The following is a 16,262-nucleotide window of genomic DNA, read 5'->3' on the forward strand; positions in this document are numbered from 1 at the left end:
GTTATTTTTGGACAGAAGGGGTGTTCGCCTTGGAACTCTCCCGTGGATGCCATATTTGCCCACTCTTATTATTAGGTAAGTGAGGCCTGCAGTGCTTTAGATGTTGTTCTGGATTTTTTGGTGACCCCCTGGATGAGTCGTTGATAATAATTAATCAGGCCATGGTCTGACTAGTGTATTTGTCAGTTAATCAATGACTTAACAAGGGGGGTATTACAGTTTCTACTTTTACAGGTTGGTTTGGTAAGCTTTTTTGTAATAAAGTGAAATCCTCACTTTAAAACCTATTATTTTCTTTACTCTGGTTATATTTGTCTGATATAAAAACGTTAAATGATCTGAGACATTTAACTGTTATTGAATGGAATAACAGAAGATATCTGCAACAGGCCAACCTATTTTTCACAACACTGTTAATTAAACAAACCCTCGTTTAGGCCAAAACAATGCATCCGTCTTGTAGCATTGTTCTAATTGCATGACATTCTTAACTGCTGTTGCATCGCTCTGTTTATGTGAAAGCCACCTGCAGCTGCATTGGACTTGTAGACAAAAGGTGATAATAATCCAAAATTAATCATCTTAAAGTTCAATGCTAAATGTTAATCATGTAAAACTTAATTGTGAAGCTGCTTTTTCCTCTGAAATGATTGCAAAGGCTAAATACCTCGAATGTGAAAGGCTGACTGTTTAAGGTTAAAAAGCAAATATTTTTGATAAAGCTACAAATCTGTAACACTCACACAACCACTCTGTCCTACGAATTCACTTCATACTTAATTTAACTCATTGGCATAACTGTAAACTTATGTAGAATCTGCACCTAATTTGCTGGTGCCTCACATGGGTTGGTTTCATCAGAGGTTTGTTTTCTGGGTTTAGGACCTGAACCTTAAAAAAAGGACAAATCCTTGACCAAAGCAAGAAACAGACACCAACCAAGGTCACCGGCTCCTGCCCAGGTCATTGAGCTGTGGCTGTGAGAAATGTTTGTGTAAGCTGTCTGCCTGTTTTTACTAAGGCTCTGCTAGACTTTGGACCCCAACAGACATGTTTCCTGTTTGTATTGAGTAGATTCTTAGTTTTGGTAGATTCTCTGGAACGCTGGCAGAGCTATCTAAGGGTTTGCAACATTGGAACATTTAATTCATGTTTTCAAACCTCCCATTCTAAGTTCCCATTCCTGGGAAAGTTTTGTCAGTTTTATTTCTTACAGAAAAAGAGCTCGAGTTCCATTCTTGCCCCACATTCAACAAGTTGTGAAATTAGGTGTTTATCTAGGCTTGCTTTATTTTTATTTGTTTAGTAATAAGTTGACATTGATAAGCTATAAAGATCAATTTGGTTTTGGTAACTGGTGAGACTGTTTGGTTTATGACATTAAAAGTCATTTTACCTAGCTGAGTTACATTAGAAAATCAAAAAAGTATTCACCGCTCCATCAAACAGAACAATCAAACATCCACATACTTTCACAGTTCTGTAGATTCTGCCAACAAAAACATCTACGTGGTGGGTTTCGCTCAGCTAAAACGACCCACAATAGGTCTCGTCACAGTTTCTGCTATAAAAAGCCTTGCTGAAAGCCCGTTAACACCATGCAGAGGTGGCCTCAAAGTGAAATTAAGCCAGACAAAACTGAAATGCTGCTACTGTTAAAAGAGGGCGACACCAGCCAAGCAGGACGGAGCGAAAAGCTGGCGATAAAGCCAGCGGCATGTTTACGTAAACAAGCCAAGCTCCATCATTGCTCGCCGACAGCCAGAATTTTATTAAGTCATGTTAATTGAAAGTGTTTCTGGCATGATGGACAGAGCGGAGTGACTCAGAAAAGAAATGGATTTTTTTTCTTTCCCTCCCCTGAAACTAATAAGGGGGAGCTATTCAGAGTGATATTTTCATTCAATTAAAATAAATAGAGGAACAGAAGCAAAAATTGAGACAACTGACTCAGAGGTCATTCAAGTAGAACAACCGAGAGAAGCATGGGGATGGCGGCGAATTCTCTGCATCAACCTCTCATCTCCCAGCCGCCACCATGGAGCCCTCTTTCTCCTCCGCCTCTAATTGTTTCAATTACATCTCAATCTATTGTAGCTTGAGGGAAGGGTGCTTGTTAAATTAGAGGGCTTTGTAACATTATCCATTAGGAGTGACAGCATTTTATGGTCATAATCAGATCGAATCATCCAAACTTGTGCCGCTGCACCTTATCTGCTCCCGCTCATTAGGACATCTTAATTTTTCACAGTCTGTTGGTTCTAACAGCCTTCTGCAGCCAGTAAATGAGTCATATCAATCAGTCATGCTGAGGACTAAGCCCAGCATGGGGGCCCCAGCCGAGGAACTGAGAGAGATTCATCCGTGCACACATGTGAATCTATAAATAAGCGTGCAGCTCTGTTGCTCTGCGTCTTTGTTTCTCTTCCCTTCTGTTTCCTCCTGTCTCGCCCTCCCTTCCCGCTCTAACTCTCCTTTTCTGCAACATATACCTCACTGGAGGCTCTACTTCAGTCCATTCAAATCCCTCCCTAATTGACACTCTGTGAGGAAAGGCAAAGCTAACCCTGAATGCACTTCACTGACTGTACCACGGCTTGTACATATGAATGCTTCCCTGCACAGATATAGAGAACATTTTGCTCTGCCTCCAGCACTGAATTTCCTTTGGGAGGCAAAAAAAATTAATTAAACATGCAACAACGGGTAGCATCAAAACAAATACCAAAAAAAAGCTTGCAATGCAGAAGGTAAATGCAACAACCTCTCAGGAAGGGAATATTTGAGTGAAACCTCTGAGATATAAGCTCTGCTGGCTGCACAGCTAGTTCCAGCATCACAGAGGAAGGTCAAGTCTTGGACTAGACCTCTCACCTCCTTTCTCCTCCATCCAACCCCGACACTGAATAAAACCAACTGCTGTGAGAGACGGACTTGATTAATGATGCATTGACTCCCCCCATTGGGAAACACAAGAAACTGTAGAGCATGCATGCTGAGTCGAGGTCACAAACTCCATCTTGCATTTTTGCCTCTCCTCTTTCCCAAAATATGAGTAAATATACTTTCGGCCCATAGCCGAAAAATGCTTTACAGGAAACTTACAGCAGTCAAACTTTTAATCTATTCTGCAAACAGCGCTTTTCTTCAAATGAAGGAAAAAGGCCTCTACGTTCTCCAAACACACACACACACACACACACACACACACACACACACACACACACACACACACAGAGCCATCCTCATTCATCCAGCAGCCAAAATGATACATACTGGACCCCAGAGATAATACTCCCTGCCTATCTTTTTTCAAATTTACTTTAGAAAATAATATTTAATTGTAAAAAAAAAAAAAACAGTTTTATAGTGACAATAAATGGATAGCATTTTTATCAAAACAGCCTTTGTCAGAACACAACAATTCTGACAGTGTGTCATCTCATTCAGAAACAGCACAAGGAAAATTTGACATAAACAGCCCCCTCCCCTCCCCTTGGCTTGGCTTCAACATCACAAAGTTATGGACCTGATGACTGAACAGTTATAAACAATGTTTTCCCATTGTGGGCTATTAAGCACTTTCGCAGTGGCAGTTCGAACAGAAGTGTCCTACTAAAGGGTGCTTCAGCAGTTGTTGAGAAGGATTTGTGAATGTTTGGTGTCCATGCTTTCCCCTGCAGACGGATGCAGTGTTGAGTGGAAACACGCTGGATGATCTTGCCATTGTTGGTGGAGGAGATTGGCAATAGGAAACCTTCCTTTCATGTAGAAAAGAATAAATTTGATTGCGCATGAATTAAAATATAATTATATTACATAAAATCAAAACATTCATAAAATATTTCGTAAGACACACATATACATATACATATATATATATAGTGTATATATATATATATATATATATATACACACACACTGCTCAAAAAAATAAAGGGAACACTTAAACAACACAATATAACTCCAAGTAAATCAAGCATCTATGAAATCAAACTCTCCACTTAGGAAGCAAGACTGATTGACAATCAATTTCACATGCTGTTGTGCAAATGGAATAGACAACAGGGGGAAATCTTTGGCGATTAGCAAGAAACACTCAATAAAGGAGTGGTTCTGCAGGTGGGGACCACAGACCACTTCTCAGTACCTATGCTTTCTGGCTGATGTTTTGGTCACTTTTGAATGTTGGTGGTGCTTTCACACTCGTGGTAGCATGAGACGGACTCTACAACCCACACAAGTGGCTCAGGTAGTGCAGCTCATCCAGGATGGCACATCAATGCGAGCTGTGGCAAGAAGGTTTGCTGTGTCTGTCAGCGTAGTGTCTAGAGCCTGGAAGCGCTACCAGGAGACAGGCCAGTACACCAGGAGACGTGGAGGAGGCCGTAGGAGGACAACAAACCAGCAGCAGGACCACTACCTCCACCTTTGTGCAAGGAGGAACAGGAGGAGCACTGCCAGAGCCCTGCAAAATGACCCCAGCAGGCCACAAATGTGCATGTGTCTGCACAAATGGTTAGAAACCGACTCCATGAGGATGTTATGAGGGCCCGACGTCCACAAATGGGGGTTGTGCTCACAGCCCAACACCGTGCAGGACGCTTGGCATTTGCCAGAGAACACCAAGATTGACAAATTCGCCACTGGCGCCCTGTGCTCTTCACAGATGAAAGCAGGTTCACACTGAGCACATGTGACAGACGTGACAGAGTCTGGAGACACCGTGGAGAGCGATCTGCTGCCTGCAACATCCTTCAGCATGACCGGTTTGGCAGTGGGTCAGTAATGGTGTGAGGTGGCATTTCACCAGAGGTAGCCTGACTGCCATTAGGTACCGAGATGAGATCCTCAGAACCCTTGTGAGACCATATGTTGGTGTGGTTGGCCCTGGGTTCCTCCTAATGCAGGACAATGCTGGACCTCATGTGGCTGGAGTGTGTCAGCAGTTCCTGCAAGATGAAGACATTGAAGCTATGGACTGGCCCGCCCGTTCCCCAGACCTGAATCTGATTGAGCACATCTGGGACATCATGTCTCGCTCCATCCACCAACGTCATGTTGCACCACAGACTGCCCAGGAGTTGGGGGATGCTTTAGTCCAGGTCTGGGAGGAGATCCCTCAGGAGACCATCTGTCGTCTCATCAGGAGCATGCCCAGGTGTTGTAGGGAGGTCATAGAGGCACATGGAGGCCACACACAATACTGAGCCTCATTTTGACTTGTTTTAAGGACATTACATCAAAGTTGGATCGGCCTGTAGTGTGTTTTTCCACTTTAATTTTGTGTGGGACTCCAAATCCAGGCCTCCATTGGTTAATAAATTTGATTTCCATTGATGATTTTTGTGTGATTTTGTTGTCAGCACATTCAACTTTGTACAAAACAAAGTATTCAATGAGAATATTTCATTATCTACACATATATATTAAATGCTCCACCATAACGGTACCATAGATGACTTACAGTCTAAAGCCATGTGGCACCTTTCCACTGTATGGAAAACTAACACCGAATTTGACTTAAATTCGATGTAAAATAAGCATACCCTTGGCAGATTTAGGTTTTAACAAGTCTTTTAATTTTACCAACATGTATGTATGTACTATCTGCAAAAACACAGCTCTTCTGACTGCAAGACAGGGCTAAGGAAACAGCCAACTATTTTCACAGGCTTTCTCATACCAAGTTGTTTTCTGAGACCAATCAAGATTTCTCTAGCCTTCCAAGTGGAAAATAATTAAGCTTGTATTTTAAGCAAAGATCAACATATTAACATTGGATCTAATATAAAATGTATTTTCTGAACATTCCTGTCCAGTTTCCTTTAATGATGATATTCCTGACTATATTTTACCCTATGAACACAAGTAATCATAAAGGTCATACGCTTCAAGAAAAAATGGCATTCACACAAAAAACTATTATGTGTGCTCAAGAAAATCCATCGCAGAAGGAAGTATTGGCAATTAGTGCTCTGTTCAAAAGGAAAAAATTTAATGTTTTACTGGAATTCTTCGCTCTTTCCTTTACAATCAACTGGGACGGATGCTTATGCAGGATTGCGCAGAGATCATGAACTTTATGAGGACAAGCTGACTACATGAATATGATATTAATAATACTCTTTGTTTGAACAGTATATGAAGCAATCTCACATTAATCTACATTAAAGTTATTAATACATAGGAAGACAGCCTACCTTTCTCGGAGCTCCAAACAAAGAAATGTCAGTGTGGATCAGAAAGTAGATGACCTTCATGCTAACATAATAAAGTTTCTCTTTATTCCTCTTCACGTAAAATTACATCCATGCAAGGGAAGAAATTGGAGATCAAACAATATACTATATAATATATATTTTAGGTCTTTTATTGTCTTAATACGGATGATTTTGGCATACAGCTCATGAAAACCCAAAATTCCTATCTCACAAAATTAGCATATTTCATCCGACCAATAAAAGAAAAGTGTTTTTAATACAAAAAACGTCAACCTTCAAATAATCATGTACAGTTATGCATTCAATACTTGGTCGGGAATCCTTTTGCAGAAATAACTGCTTCAATGCGGCGTGGCATGGAGGCAATCAGCCTGTGGCACTGCTGAGGTCTTATGGAGGCCCAGGATGCTTCGATAGCGGCCTTTAGCTCATCCAGAGTGTTGGGTCTTGAGTCTCTCAACGTTCTCTTCACAATATCCCACAGATTCTCTATGGGGTTCAGGTCAGGAGAGTTGGCAGGCCAATTGAGCACAGTGATTCCATGGTCAGTAAACCATTTACCAGTGGTTTTGGCACTGTGAGCAGGTGCCAGGTCGTGCTGAAAAATGAAATCTTCATCTCCATAAAGCTTTTCAGCAGATGGAAGCATGAAGTGCTCCAAAATCTCCTGATAGCTAGCTGCATTGACCCTGCCCTTGATAAAACACAGTGGACCAACACCAGCAGCTGACACGGCACCCCAGACCATCACTGACTGTGGGTACTTGACACTGGACTTCTGGCATTTTGGCATTTCCTTCTCCCCAGTCTTCCTCCAGACTCTGGCACCTTGATTTCCGAATGACATGCAGAATTTGCTTTCATCTGAAAAAAGTACTTTGGACCACTGAGCAACAGTCCAGTGCTGCTTCTCTGTAGCCCAGGTCAGGCGCTTCTGCCGCTGTTTCTGGTTCAAAAGTGGCTTGACCTGGGGAATGCGGCACCTGTAGCCCATTTCCTGCACACGCCTGTGCACGGTGGCTCTGGATGTTTCTACTCCAGACTCAGTCCACTGCTTCCGCAGGTCCCCCAAGGTCTGGAATCGGCCCTTCTCCACAATCTTCCTCAGGGTACGGTCACCTCTTCTCGTTGTGCAGCGTTTTCTGCCACACTTTTTCCTTCCCACAGACTTCCCACTGAGGTGCCTTGATACAGCACTCTGGGAACAGCCATTTTCGTTCAGAAATTTCTTTCTGTGTCTTACCCTCTTGCTTGAGGGTGTCAATAGTGGCCTTCTGGACAGCAGTCAGGTCGGCAGTCTTACCCATGATTGGGGTTTTGAGTGATGAACCAGGCTGGGAGTTTTAAAGGCCTCAGGAATCTTTTCCAGGTGTTTAGAGTTAACTCGTTGATTCAGATGATTAGGTTCATAGCTCGTTTAGAGACCCTTTTAATGATATGCTAATTTTGTGAGATAGGAATTTTGGGTTTTCATGAGCTGTATGACAAAATCATCCGTATTAAGACAATAAAAGACCTAAAATATTTCAGTTAGTGTGCAATGAATCTAAAATATATGAATGTTAAATTTTCATCATGACATTATGAAAAATAATGAACTTTATCACAATATGCTAATATTTTGAGAAGGACCTGTATAATCTTAATGGCTGTGTGATTCCTCTGCTTTTATTTTTAATAACAATTACATGTGTCAGCCATTTATTCATAACTGTCTCTGCAGGGTAAAGAATGTTAGTCCACAGCAGGTCGAATTACAGAGGAAAAAGGAAAAATAAATTAGCAGAGCTTTTAACAGAGCAAACACTTTAACCCTTTTGGTTCAGGCCCGTGTAAAAAATATGCAGGTCAACACATTGTTTTACATCACTTGTTCTATAAAATCACTGAAAAAACTGAAGGTTAACATGACATGAATACATCTGTGTCAATGTGGACGTTGTATCATGATTTTAAGAAACAGATTTATTATCTGATTCATGAACAAGCAGCAATTATTTAAAATGGTACAAGGCCTCCTAGACCCAACACCACTGCCCTGGATTCTATCACAATTTTTCATGTCCACAAACATACGTATCTTTTTAATGTTTATAGTAAAAACCAATACAAAGTAGTGAACAACTGTGAAGTTTTAAAGAAAAACAAAAGAAAATTTGAACATTTTGGCATGCATTTGAAATATTGTTCATTCACTCTTATACCCCTTAATGAAACCTATTATTTATAAAATTGAAAAAACATGGCAGAAAGGCAAATCAAGACATGTATGCCCTCCTATACTGACAGGCGAGACAAGCAAAACATTAAGCAAATGTAAAGAGTCCCATGGTTACTCTTGAGGAGTTGGAGAGGTCTCACTGCTCAAGTGGGAGAATGATGTGGGAAAATCTTTTGATAGGACTTTCAGTCATGCTCTCAATAAATCTGGAGTTTAGTTTACAGTAGCAAGAAGAAAGCCATTGTTGAAGGAAAGCCATGTGGGCTTTTTACCTACTTGCAAAGTGCTACGTGTGGCAGCAAACTAACACTACACATCACCTTGAATACATAATCTCAACTGTAAACATAAAATCCCCATACAATGCATCAGGGTTTGTGGTTATGTGACAAAAATACATTAAATCTACCATTGTAGCCCTGGAAGGAATGTAATGTTTATAGCATTTCAGTTAAGTAGTATGACAGCATTAATTTCTTGAATTTGAACTGACATTAGGGTAATTCTTTGAGTATTTATGGGATTTTAGCATGGATTTTAGAGGTAGTTTGTTAAAAAAAAAAAAAAAGGGTATTTAAGAGAACAAAATCCTTTTACCTGAATCCATTTGTCAGGAATAGCCATCGCCAGCCGATAATCAAAGCCCAGTCCTCCCTCCTCCACTCTTCTGCAGAGGGCAGGCATCCCTGACACATCCTGCAGAGATATCTTACTCTTGAATATTACGTTTTTGTTATTCCCTCCAAGCAAACCCATATCCCATCACTACAGGCTGCATAATTTATGTGTAAGTTAAAAATCTTCCAAACACCACTGATTTAGATCTCTTTTTTACATAAACTTTTAATTACAGAAAAAAAACTAAGTATGATATGCCTGCCTAATAAGTGCTTTTAATTAATAATAGCTACAGGCAGCGCATTTTGCAAAGTGGATGTCGATATGTTTTTACCTCTGCAATAGTGATGCAGTTTGGATAAAGGGTATGGAGAATGTGATTGGAAAGCATCAGGTACACCAAAGATTCTTCATCAACTTGTAGGCCAAAGTATTCACTGTAGTCCCCCGAGAAGCCAGTGCCTGAAGGGTAAACTCCCACACAGTGAACACTCATCATGCTTTCAACCCAAACTTCCAAACTGACCAGATCATTTTTCAAGTGATACAGCTAGTTTCACTTCCTCTGTTTGTCAAAGGTTTGTCATGTCCCAATTAAATACTTTTAAAATATTTAATTGGGATCTTATGGGACAGACCAACACAAACCAGCACATAATGAAGTAGAAGGAAATGATAGTTTTTAATTTTTATTTTAACAAAAAAACATCTGAATGAATGCCCCCCCCCAAACCAGATTTTATTATTTTTTTCTTTTAAACTGGAATATTTTATGTAGGTATTTTCCCAAGCTATATGTTAGATAAACCAGTTTTAAATTTATTTCCCACCTCTCAGCATTCTGAAGTAAAAAGTGCACTATTTATTACAGAAAAGACTCAGCCTCATTTGGTATCCAACAGGCTAACCAGTCTTACCAATACCGTGGTGATGGTACAGCATGGACGTGATGCCGTCGAATCGGAAGCCGTCAAAGCGGTATTCCTCCATCCACCAGCGCAGGTTTGAAAGCAGGAACCGCAGCACTTCCCAGCTAGTAGGATGCACACATAAATGGCACAAACACACAAACAAAAACAATTCAAGGTCAGATAAACAAGAGGCTGTGAATTATTCACATACACATCTCACCATGGATTTTAGTCACCAAAGATTAATTTTTCCCTAAAAGCAGGACATCAGGCTCTCGGAAGGGAGTGGCAGTGACAGCAAATGGCCCTTATATTAACAATAGAGGGAACTATGTCTTTCACATATTAAGATGTCATGATGAAAAATCGTTGGCTTTCTGATTTCCATCAGCTCACAGAGCAAATATTATGTATATCAAGGCATCTTGGTGCATATGAATTGATGGGATTTCATGCAACTCTTGGACAGGAGATTTACGCCCTCTTACTTGGTAATGGCATAAATCATTTGTCTTCAGCTTTACATATAACGGGTTCCAGTGTTTGTCATGCACCTTGGTAAATACTATAAAAACTGTACATGAACTCAGCAAACTACCTAAATATCAAATGCAGCTCGGCACATTTTTATAGCTGTCAGTGTGCACACAAATGTGCTGTGGCTGTTGGCTGCAGGCTGGAGGAGGTGGATTCCAAAAATGGCCTCCATCCTTTATCCTGACTGGAAGAGTCATCCGGTTCTATACAGTCACTCAAGGCAAAGTACACTGCGCACCTCAACTCGTCCCATTTGGTGGCGTGTCGCCATGGAAACGTCAGCAAAAACTCAATATTTGGTTGTCTCTATGCAGCGTGCGTAATGAGCAGCAAATGAAACGCTGTACACTCGGATGCCACGCTGGAGGGCAGAAGCGAAGCACCGAGGATGTGAGACGAATGACACATTCAAGATGCTGATTAAGTGTGAACTGCTGCCTCTGCCACGGCTGAACGACCCAACTCAGATCTACAATGTGCTCTCAGCTCCAACGATTATACTGATATGTGCTAAATGTATTAATGGATCCAAAAACAATTCACAAACATATTGCTTTTAATTTAATTTATAATTACGATTATTATAAAATGACAGTGATTATAGAGCAAAGAAATATAAAGAATAAATATTTATGTGTTCAACATAAACGGTCAAATCATACATTTTCTCTGTTCTTCATTAGACATTTATGACACCAGTTTTCACTTAATTTTCAGGTAAAAGTGTGTAAAAAAACAACCTTCCAAAAAATAAATGTTTGTTGCTGTTGCTTAAAGTTGCACAGAAAATGTTAGAGAATACATATTCATTGGAGAAGAAAAAATGTTTCTTTAATTTAAACGTATTTGGGTTAATTAGAGTATCTAAAACTGTTTCAGTAGGAATCCATGTCTTCCTGTTTTCTTATGGTATCGATATGATGTCACAAATCAGGCCTTTTTCTCTTAGCTATTCTTCTAAATGGCAATGATAAGACGACATGACTTCAAGTAAGGCAGGTGTATGTTGTTCTTCTAAAGTCAGGAAATGGCTATTACATAACAATTATAAATTAAAAATATATTTTTAAATTGGTGTCATGTAATATTCACATTTTCTGAGACACAACATTTTGGGTTAGTATTATCTGTAAGAAATAAAGAAAAAAAGACTTGAAATATTTTACACCATGTGTAATGAATGTATATGACTTTTACTTTCTAAGATGGGTGACAAAAATACTTCTTCACGATTTTCAGATTTTTTAAAATGTTCCTGTACATTCTGAATGTCAAGACAGAAAATCCCAGTTTCTCCAGAAAAAGAAAGCAATGACAAAAAATAGATTTAAATGTTTTCCCTCCTGTGGTCCATTCTTCAGGGATGACCAGCGCCTGCACTGTTTGACAGGTGTGAAGCCGCATGTTACATCTGCGCTTCCTTCTTCCCTGGAGGAGTAGAACAAGGGAGCCTGGTATGATCCGATATAGCAGCCTGGCTGGGTGGTCACGCGGACCCTGTGATAAATAGATTAGGTCCTCCACTTCAGTGCGCAGAGCCAACAAAGGCTCAGACACAATGTATACTCACGGGATGGAGATAATGGCCAGTGAGAGCCAGAGGCCCAAGATGAAACCATGCTGTCACATTAGGACCCACAATGCCATTCATCATCAGGTCCAATTACAGTGTGAAAGGTAGATTTCTATACCAGATGCAACACATTGCTTATCTATGCAGCACCATGAAGTTATCAGCTGGTCTGTGGTGTTAATATAAAAGCAAATTGCACATTACAGCGTCCTTAGATTAAAGCGCAGCTAGTTAGTGAGAACTAATAGAGTAAAGCCCTAATATTGCTGCTTGTAAAGAAAGATAAGATAATCTGTCATGTTTTCCTGTTATACATGCAAGCACACACACATCGCTATGACAAAAACCTGAAGTTAATTCAAAAGGAAATTTTTCCCCACAGTCGCTATTTTATGATTGTTAATGGAACTCTTTTTCTCCCCATGCTGGCCAAAGCTGTGGCTCAAATCAAAAAACATTTGTCATTTTAAGCTGAACTGACTTTATACAGTGCACACTACTTGACATTTTTCAGATTTTACTTGGTAACAGCCAAGAACCTAAATATATTTTATTTGTATTTGCGGAGATCCACATTTAGGGTGGGGGAATCAGTCAACAGCACAAACATAAGTCATGCACCCCACAGATCTGGCTTATATCAAAAGTTTAGCCAGAAGAAATCGATGGTTGAAAGAGAGCTATAAGAAGCCCAGTTTGTTGTGTCATCTGCATTGCTTGTGGAAAACTAGACACGTGAAAGTGGAAATAAAACATTTTGACCCACATGCAAAGTGTGATGAACAACCAAACAGCGGACATCGCGCTAAAAACACTGTGTCCAGAGGTTAATATAGTGGTGGCAGCATTATGTTGTTGGGCTTTTCTTCAGAGATAGGAAATCAGGTCAGAGTTGATGGAAAAGTGGATGGAGCTTAATACAAGGATATACTAGAAAACACCTGTTAAAACATCTGAGTCTGGGGTAGGTGTTGATCTTACAACAGGACAGCAACCATAAAAATAAAGCCAGAGCTACGAGAGAACAGGATCGATCAAACCATGTTTGTGAGTAAGAATGGCCCAGTCAAAGTCCAGGCTTGAGACCAATTTAAAATCTGTGGCAACACAGAAGATTGGTGTTCCCAAACACTATGTAGCCAATCTGACTGAGCTAATCCCAATAGGATGCACAAAGGTTTCTAACGATATTTTTGCAAGGCACCGTGGCTAACAGATGTCAAAACATGTGTTTCCAGATGATGATTTTCCATAAGGGATCATGGCAACTTGTCATGATTGGGGAGGAAAAAGATTTAGATTCTTGTTTTCCCAACGTTGCAGGTAAGCTGCAGATAAGACCAAATAAATTCAGGAAGCTGACAGGTAATTCAAGAGGAAGCGTGATGCTCAAAGGACAACACAATGACACGTATGATGGATGCTGAAACAAAATGGGACAAATGGGCTGCCTCTCCAGACGGATTCCGAATTTTTACAATCTCTTTAGCCAGCACAGGATGAAGACTTGATAGGCCTCTAAAACAGAAGACACACATTTTTTGGTTAAAAGGTGATTAGTTTGTTTGATTACTCTTATTTTCTTTGGCAACAAAAACAGTTAATTTTGATGTTCATGTTATCATTGATTTCTTTTTTTTTATAATATACACTGCTCTAAAAAATAAAGGGAACACTTAAACAACACAATATAACTCCAAGTAAATCAAACATCTGTGAAATCAAACTGTCCACTTAGGAAGCAAGACTGATTGACAATTAATTTCACATGCTGTTATGTAAATGGAATAGACAACAGGGGGAAATCTTTGGCGATTAGCAAGAAACACTCAATAAAGGAGTGGTTCTGCAGGTGGGGACCACAGACCACTTCTCAGTACCTATGCTTTCTGGCTGATGTTTTGGTCAGTTTTGAATGTTGGTGGTGCTTTCACACTCGTGGTAGCATGAGACGGACTCTACAACCCACACAAGTGGCTCAGGTAGTGCAGCTCATCCAGGATGGCACATCAATGCGAGCTGTGGCAAGAAGGTTTGCTGTGTCTGTCAGCGTAGTGTCCAGAGCCTGGAGGCGCTACCAGGAGACAGGCCAGTACACCAGGAGACGTGGCGGACGCCGTAGGAGGGCAACAACCCAGCAGCAGGACCGCTACCTCCGCATTTTGGCAAGGAGGAACAGGAGGAGCACTGCCAGAGCCCTGCAAAATGACCTCCAGCAGGCCACAAATGTGCATGTGTCTGCACAAACGGTTAGAAACCGACTCCATGAGGATGGTATGAGGGCCCGACGTCCACAAATGGGGGTTGTGCTCACAGCCCAACACCGTACAGGACGCTGGGCATTTGCCAGAGAACACCAGGATTGGCAAATTCAGCACTGGTGCCCTGTGCTCTTCACAGATGAAAGCAGGTTCACACTGAGCACATGTGACAGACGTGACAGATTCTGGAGACACCGTGGAGAGCAATCTGCTGTCTGCAACATCCTTCAGCATGACCAGTTTGGCAGTGGGTCAGTAATGGTGTGGGGTGGCATTTCTTTGGAGGGTCGCACGGCCCTCCATGTGCTCGCCAGAGGTAGCCTGACTGCCATTAGGTACCGAGATGAGATCCTCAGACCCCTTGTGAGACCATATGCTGGTGCAGTTGGCCCTGGGTTCCTCCTAATGCAGGACAATGCTAGACCTCATGTGGCTGGAGTGTGTCAGAAGTTCCTTCAAGATGAAGACATTGAAGCTATGGACTGGCCAGCCCATTCCCCAGACCTGAATCTGATTGAGCACATCTAGGACATCATGTCTCGCTCCATCCACCAATGTCACATTGCACCACAGACTGCCCAGGAGTTGGGGGATGCTTTAGTCCAGGTCTGGGAGGAGATCCCTCAGGAGACCATCTGTCGTCTCATCAGGAGCATGCCCAGGCGTTGTAGGGAGGTCATACAGACACGTGGAGGCCACACACAATACTGAGCCTCATTTTGACTTGTTTTAAGGACATAACATCAAAGTTGGATCAGCCTGTAGTGTTTTTCCACTTTAATTTTGTGTGCGACTCCAAATCCAGGCCTCCATTGATTAATAAATTTGATTTCCATCGAGGATTTTTGTGTGATTTTGTTGTCAGCACATTCAACTTTGTACAGAACAAAGTATTCAATGAGAATATTTCATTCATTCAGATCTAGGATGTGTTATTTGAGTGTTCCCATTATTTTTTTGAGCAGTGTAGTTATAATTACAGTTGAGTTAGCCAAATATGTGTTGCATGCTGGTCTAAAGAAACAAATGTTTACATTTTCCACAACAGAAATCTTGTAATATTGGCATCCTCTTTGGGAAAACTCTCACTGAGATGTCGCTGTTTTGCTGAGCTTTGTGTTATATGTCTACTGTTTGTCTGTCGTTCTTTAAACTGCCTGGCAGCTACCTGCTCTGTCTTGGAATCCTAAAAGGGATCCTCCGCTGTCACTGAGATTATACATTTGGCAACTTGTAATTAGCATCTTTGTATTTGCTGTCTTTTAGAAATCAGTTGCAGCTTGTCATTGCTTTTGTATTTTTTTAAGTGTTATCCAATGGACTTTATATTTGCAGCAGTATAATATCGAGAAACTTTGTCTTCTCAAACAATTAATGAAGTTATTTTAATACTATGACTATTTGGCTAAAAAGGCCCACTATACAGGGCCCTTTACAGTTATCTATGGTGAATTTCAATAAAAAGCCTGATAACGTTTCTTCACGGTTTTTTGCAAAATGTACTTTTAAGTCTATCACCTGTGTTATAAATATGACACAGCAGCTCATTTCTCTTAAACCCTCTTCTAAATAGGAAAGACAAGAGAACATGTAATTGAAATTATATATATATATATATATATATATATAGTACAGACCAAATGTTTGGACACATTTTCTCATTCAAAGAGTTTTCTTTATTATTATCATGACTATGAATATTGTAGCTTCACATTGAAGGCATCAAAACTATGAATTAACACATGCGGAATTATATACTGAACAAAAAAGTGTGAAACAACTGAAAATATGTCTTATATTCTAGGTTCTTCAAAGTAGCCACCTTTTGCTTTGATTACTGCTCCGCACACTCTTGGCATTCTGTCGATGAGCTTCAAGAGGTAGTCACCTGAAATGGTTTTCCAACAGTCTCGAAGG

At 40.6% G+C, this 16,262-nt stretch overlaps 1 protein-coding gene across 1 annotated transcript in view; it reads right to left on the minus strand.

Moving 5' to 3' along the window:
- The window catches only part of gbe1b (glucan (1,4-alpha-), branching enzyme 1b), a 157,254-nt gene that overhangs the window by 81,468 nt on the left and 59,524 nt on the right, over positions 1–16,262 (minus strand). Inside the window, exons 8-10 of the mRNA XM_047391742.1 lie at positions 9,981–10,096; positions 9,398–9,525; positions 9,043–9,141 (exon numbers count right to left, since the gene is read on the minus strand). Coding sequence (XP_047247698.1) covers positions 9,043–9,141; positions 9,398–9,525; positions 9,981–10,096 — 343 coding nt within the window. The remainder of the gene's footprint in view (positions 1–9,042; positions 9,142–9,397; positions 9,526–9,980; positions 10,097–16,262) is intronic.

The sequence above is a fragment of the Girardinichthys multiradiatus genome, chromosome 18, assembly GCF_021462225.1.
Source record: "Girardinichthys multiradiatus isolate DD_20200921_A chromosome 18, DD_fGirMul_XY1, whole genome shotgun sequence".
Taxonomy (NCBI): Eukaryota; Metazoa; Chordata; class Actinopteri; order Cyprinodontiformes; family Goodeidae; genus Girardinichthys; species Girardinichthys multiradiatus.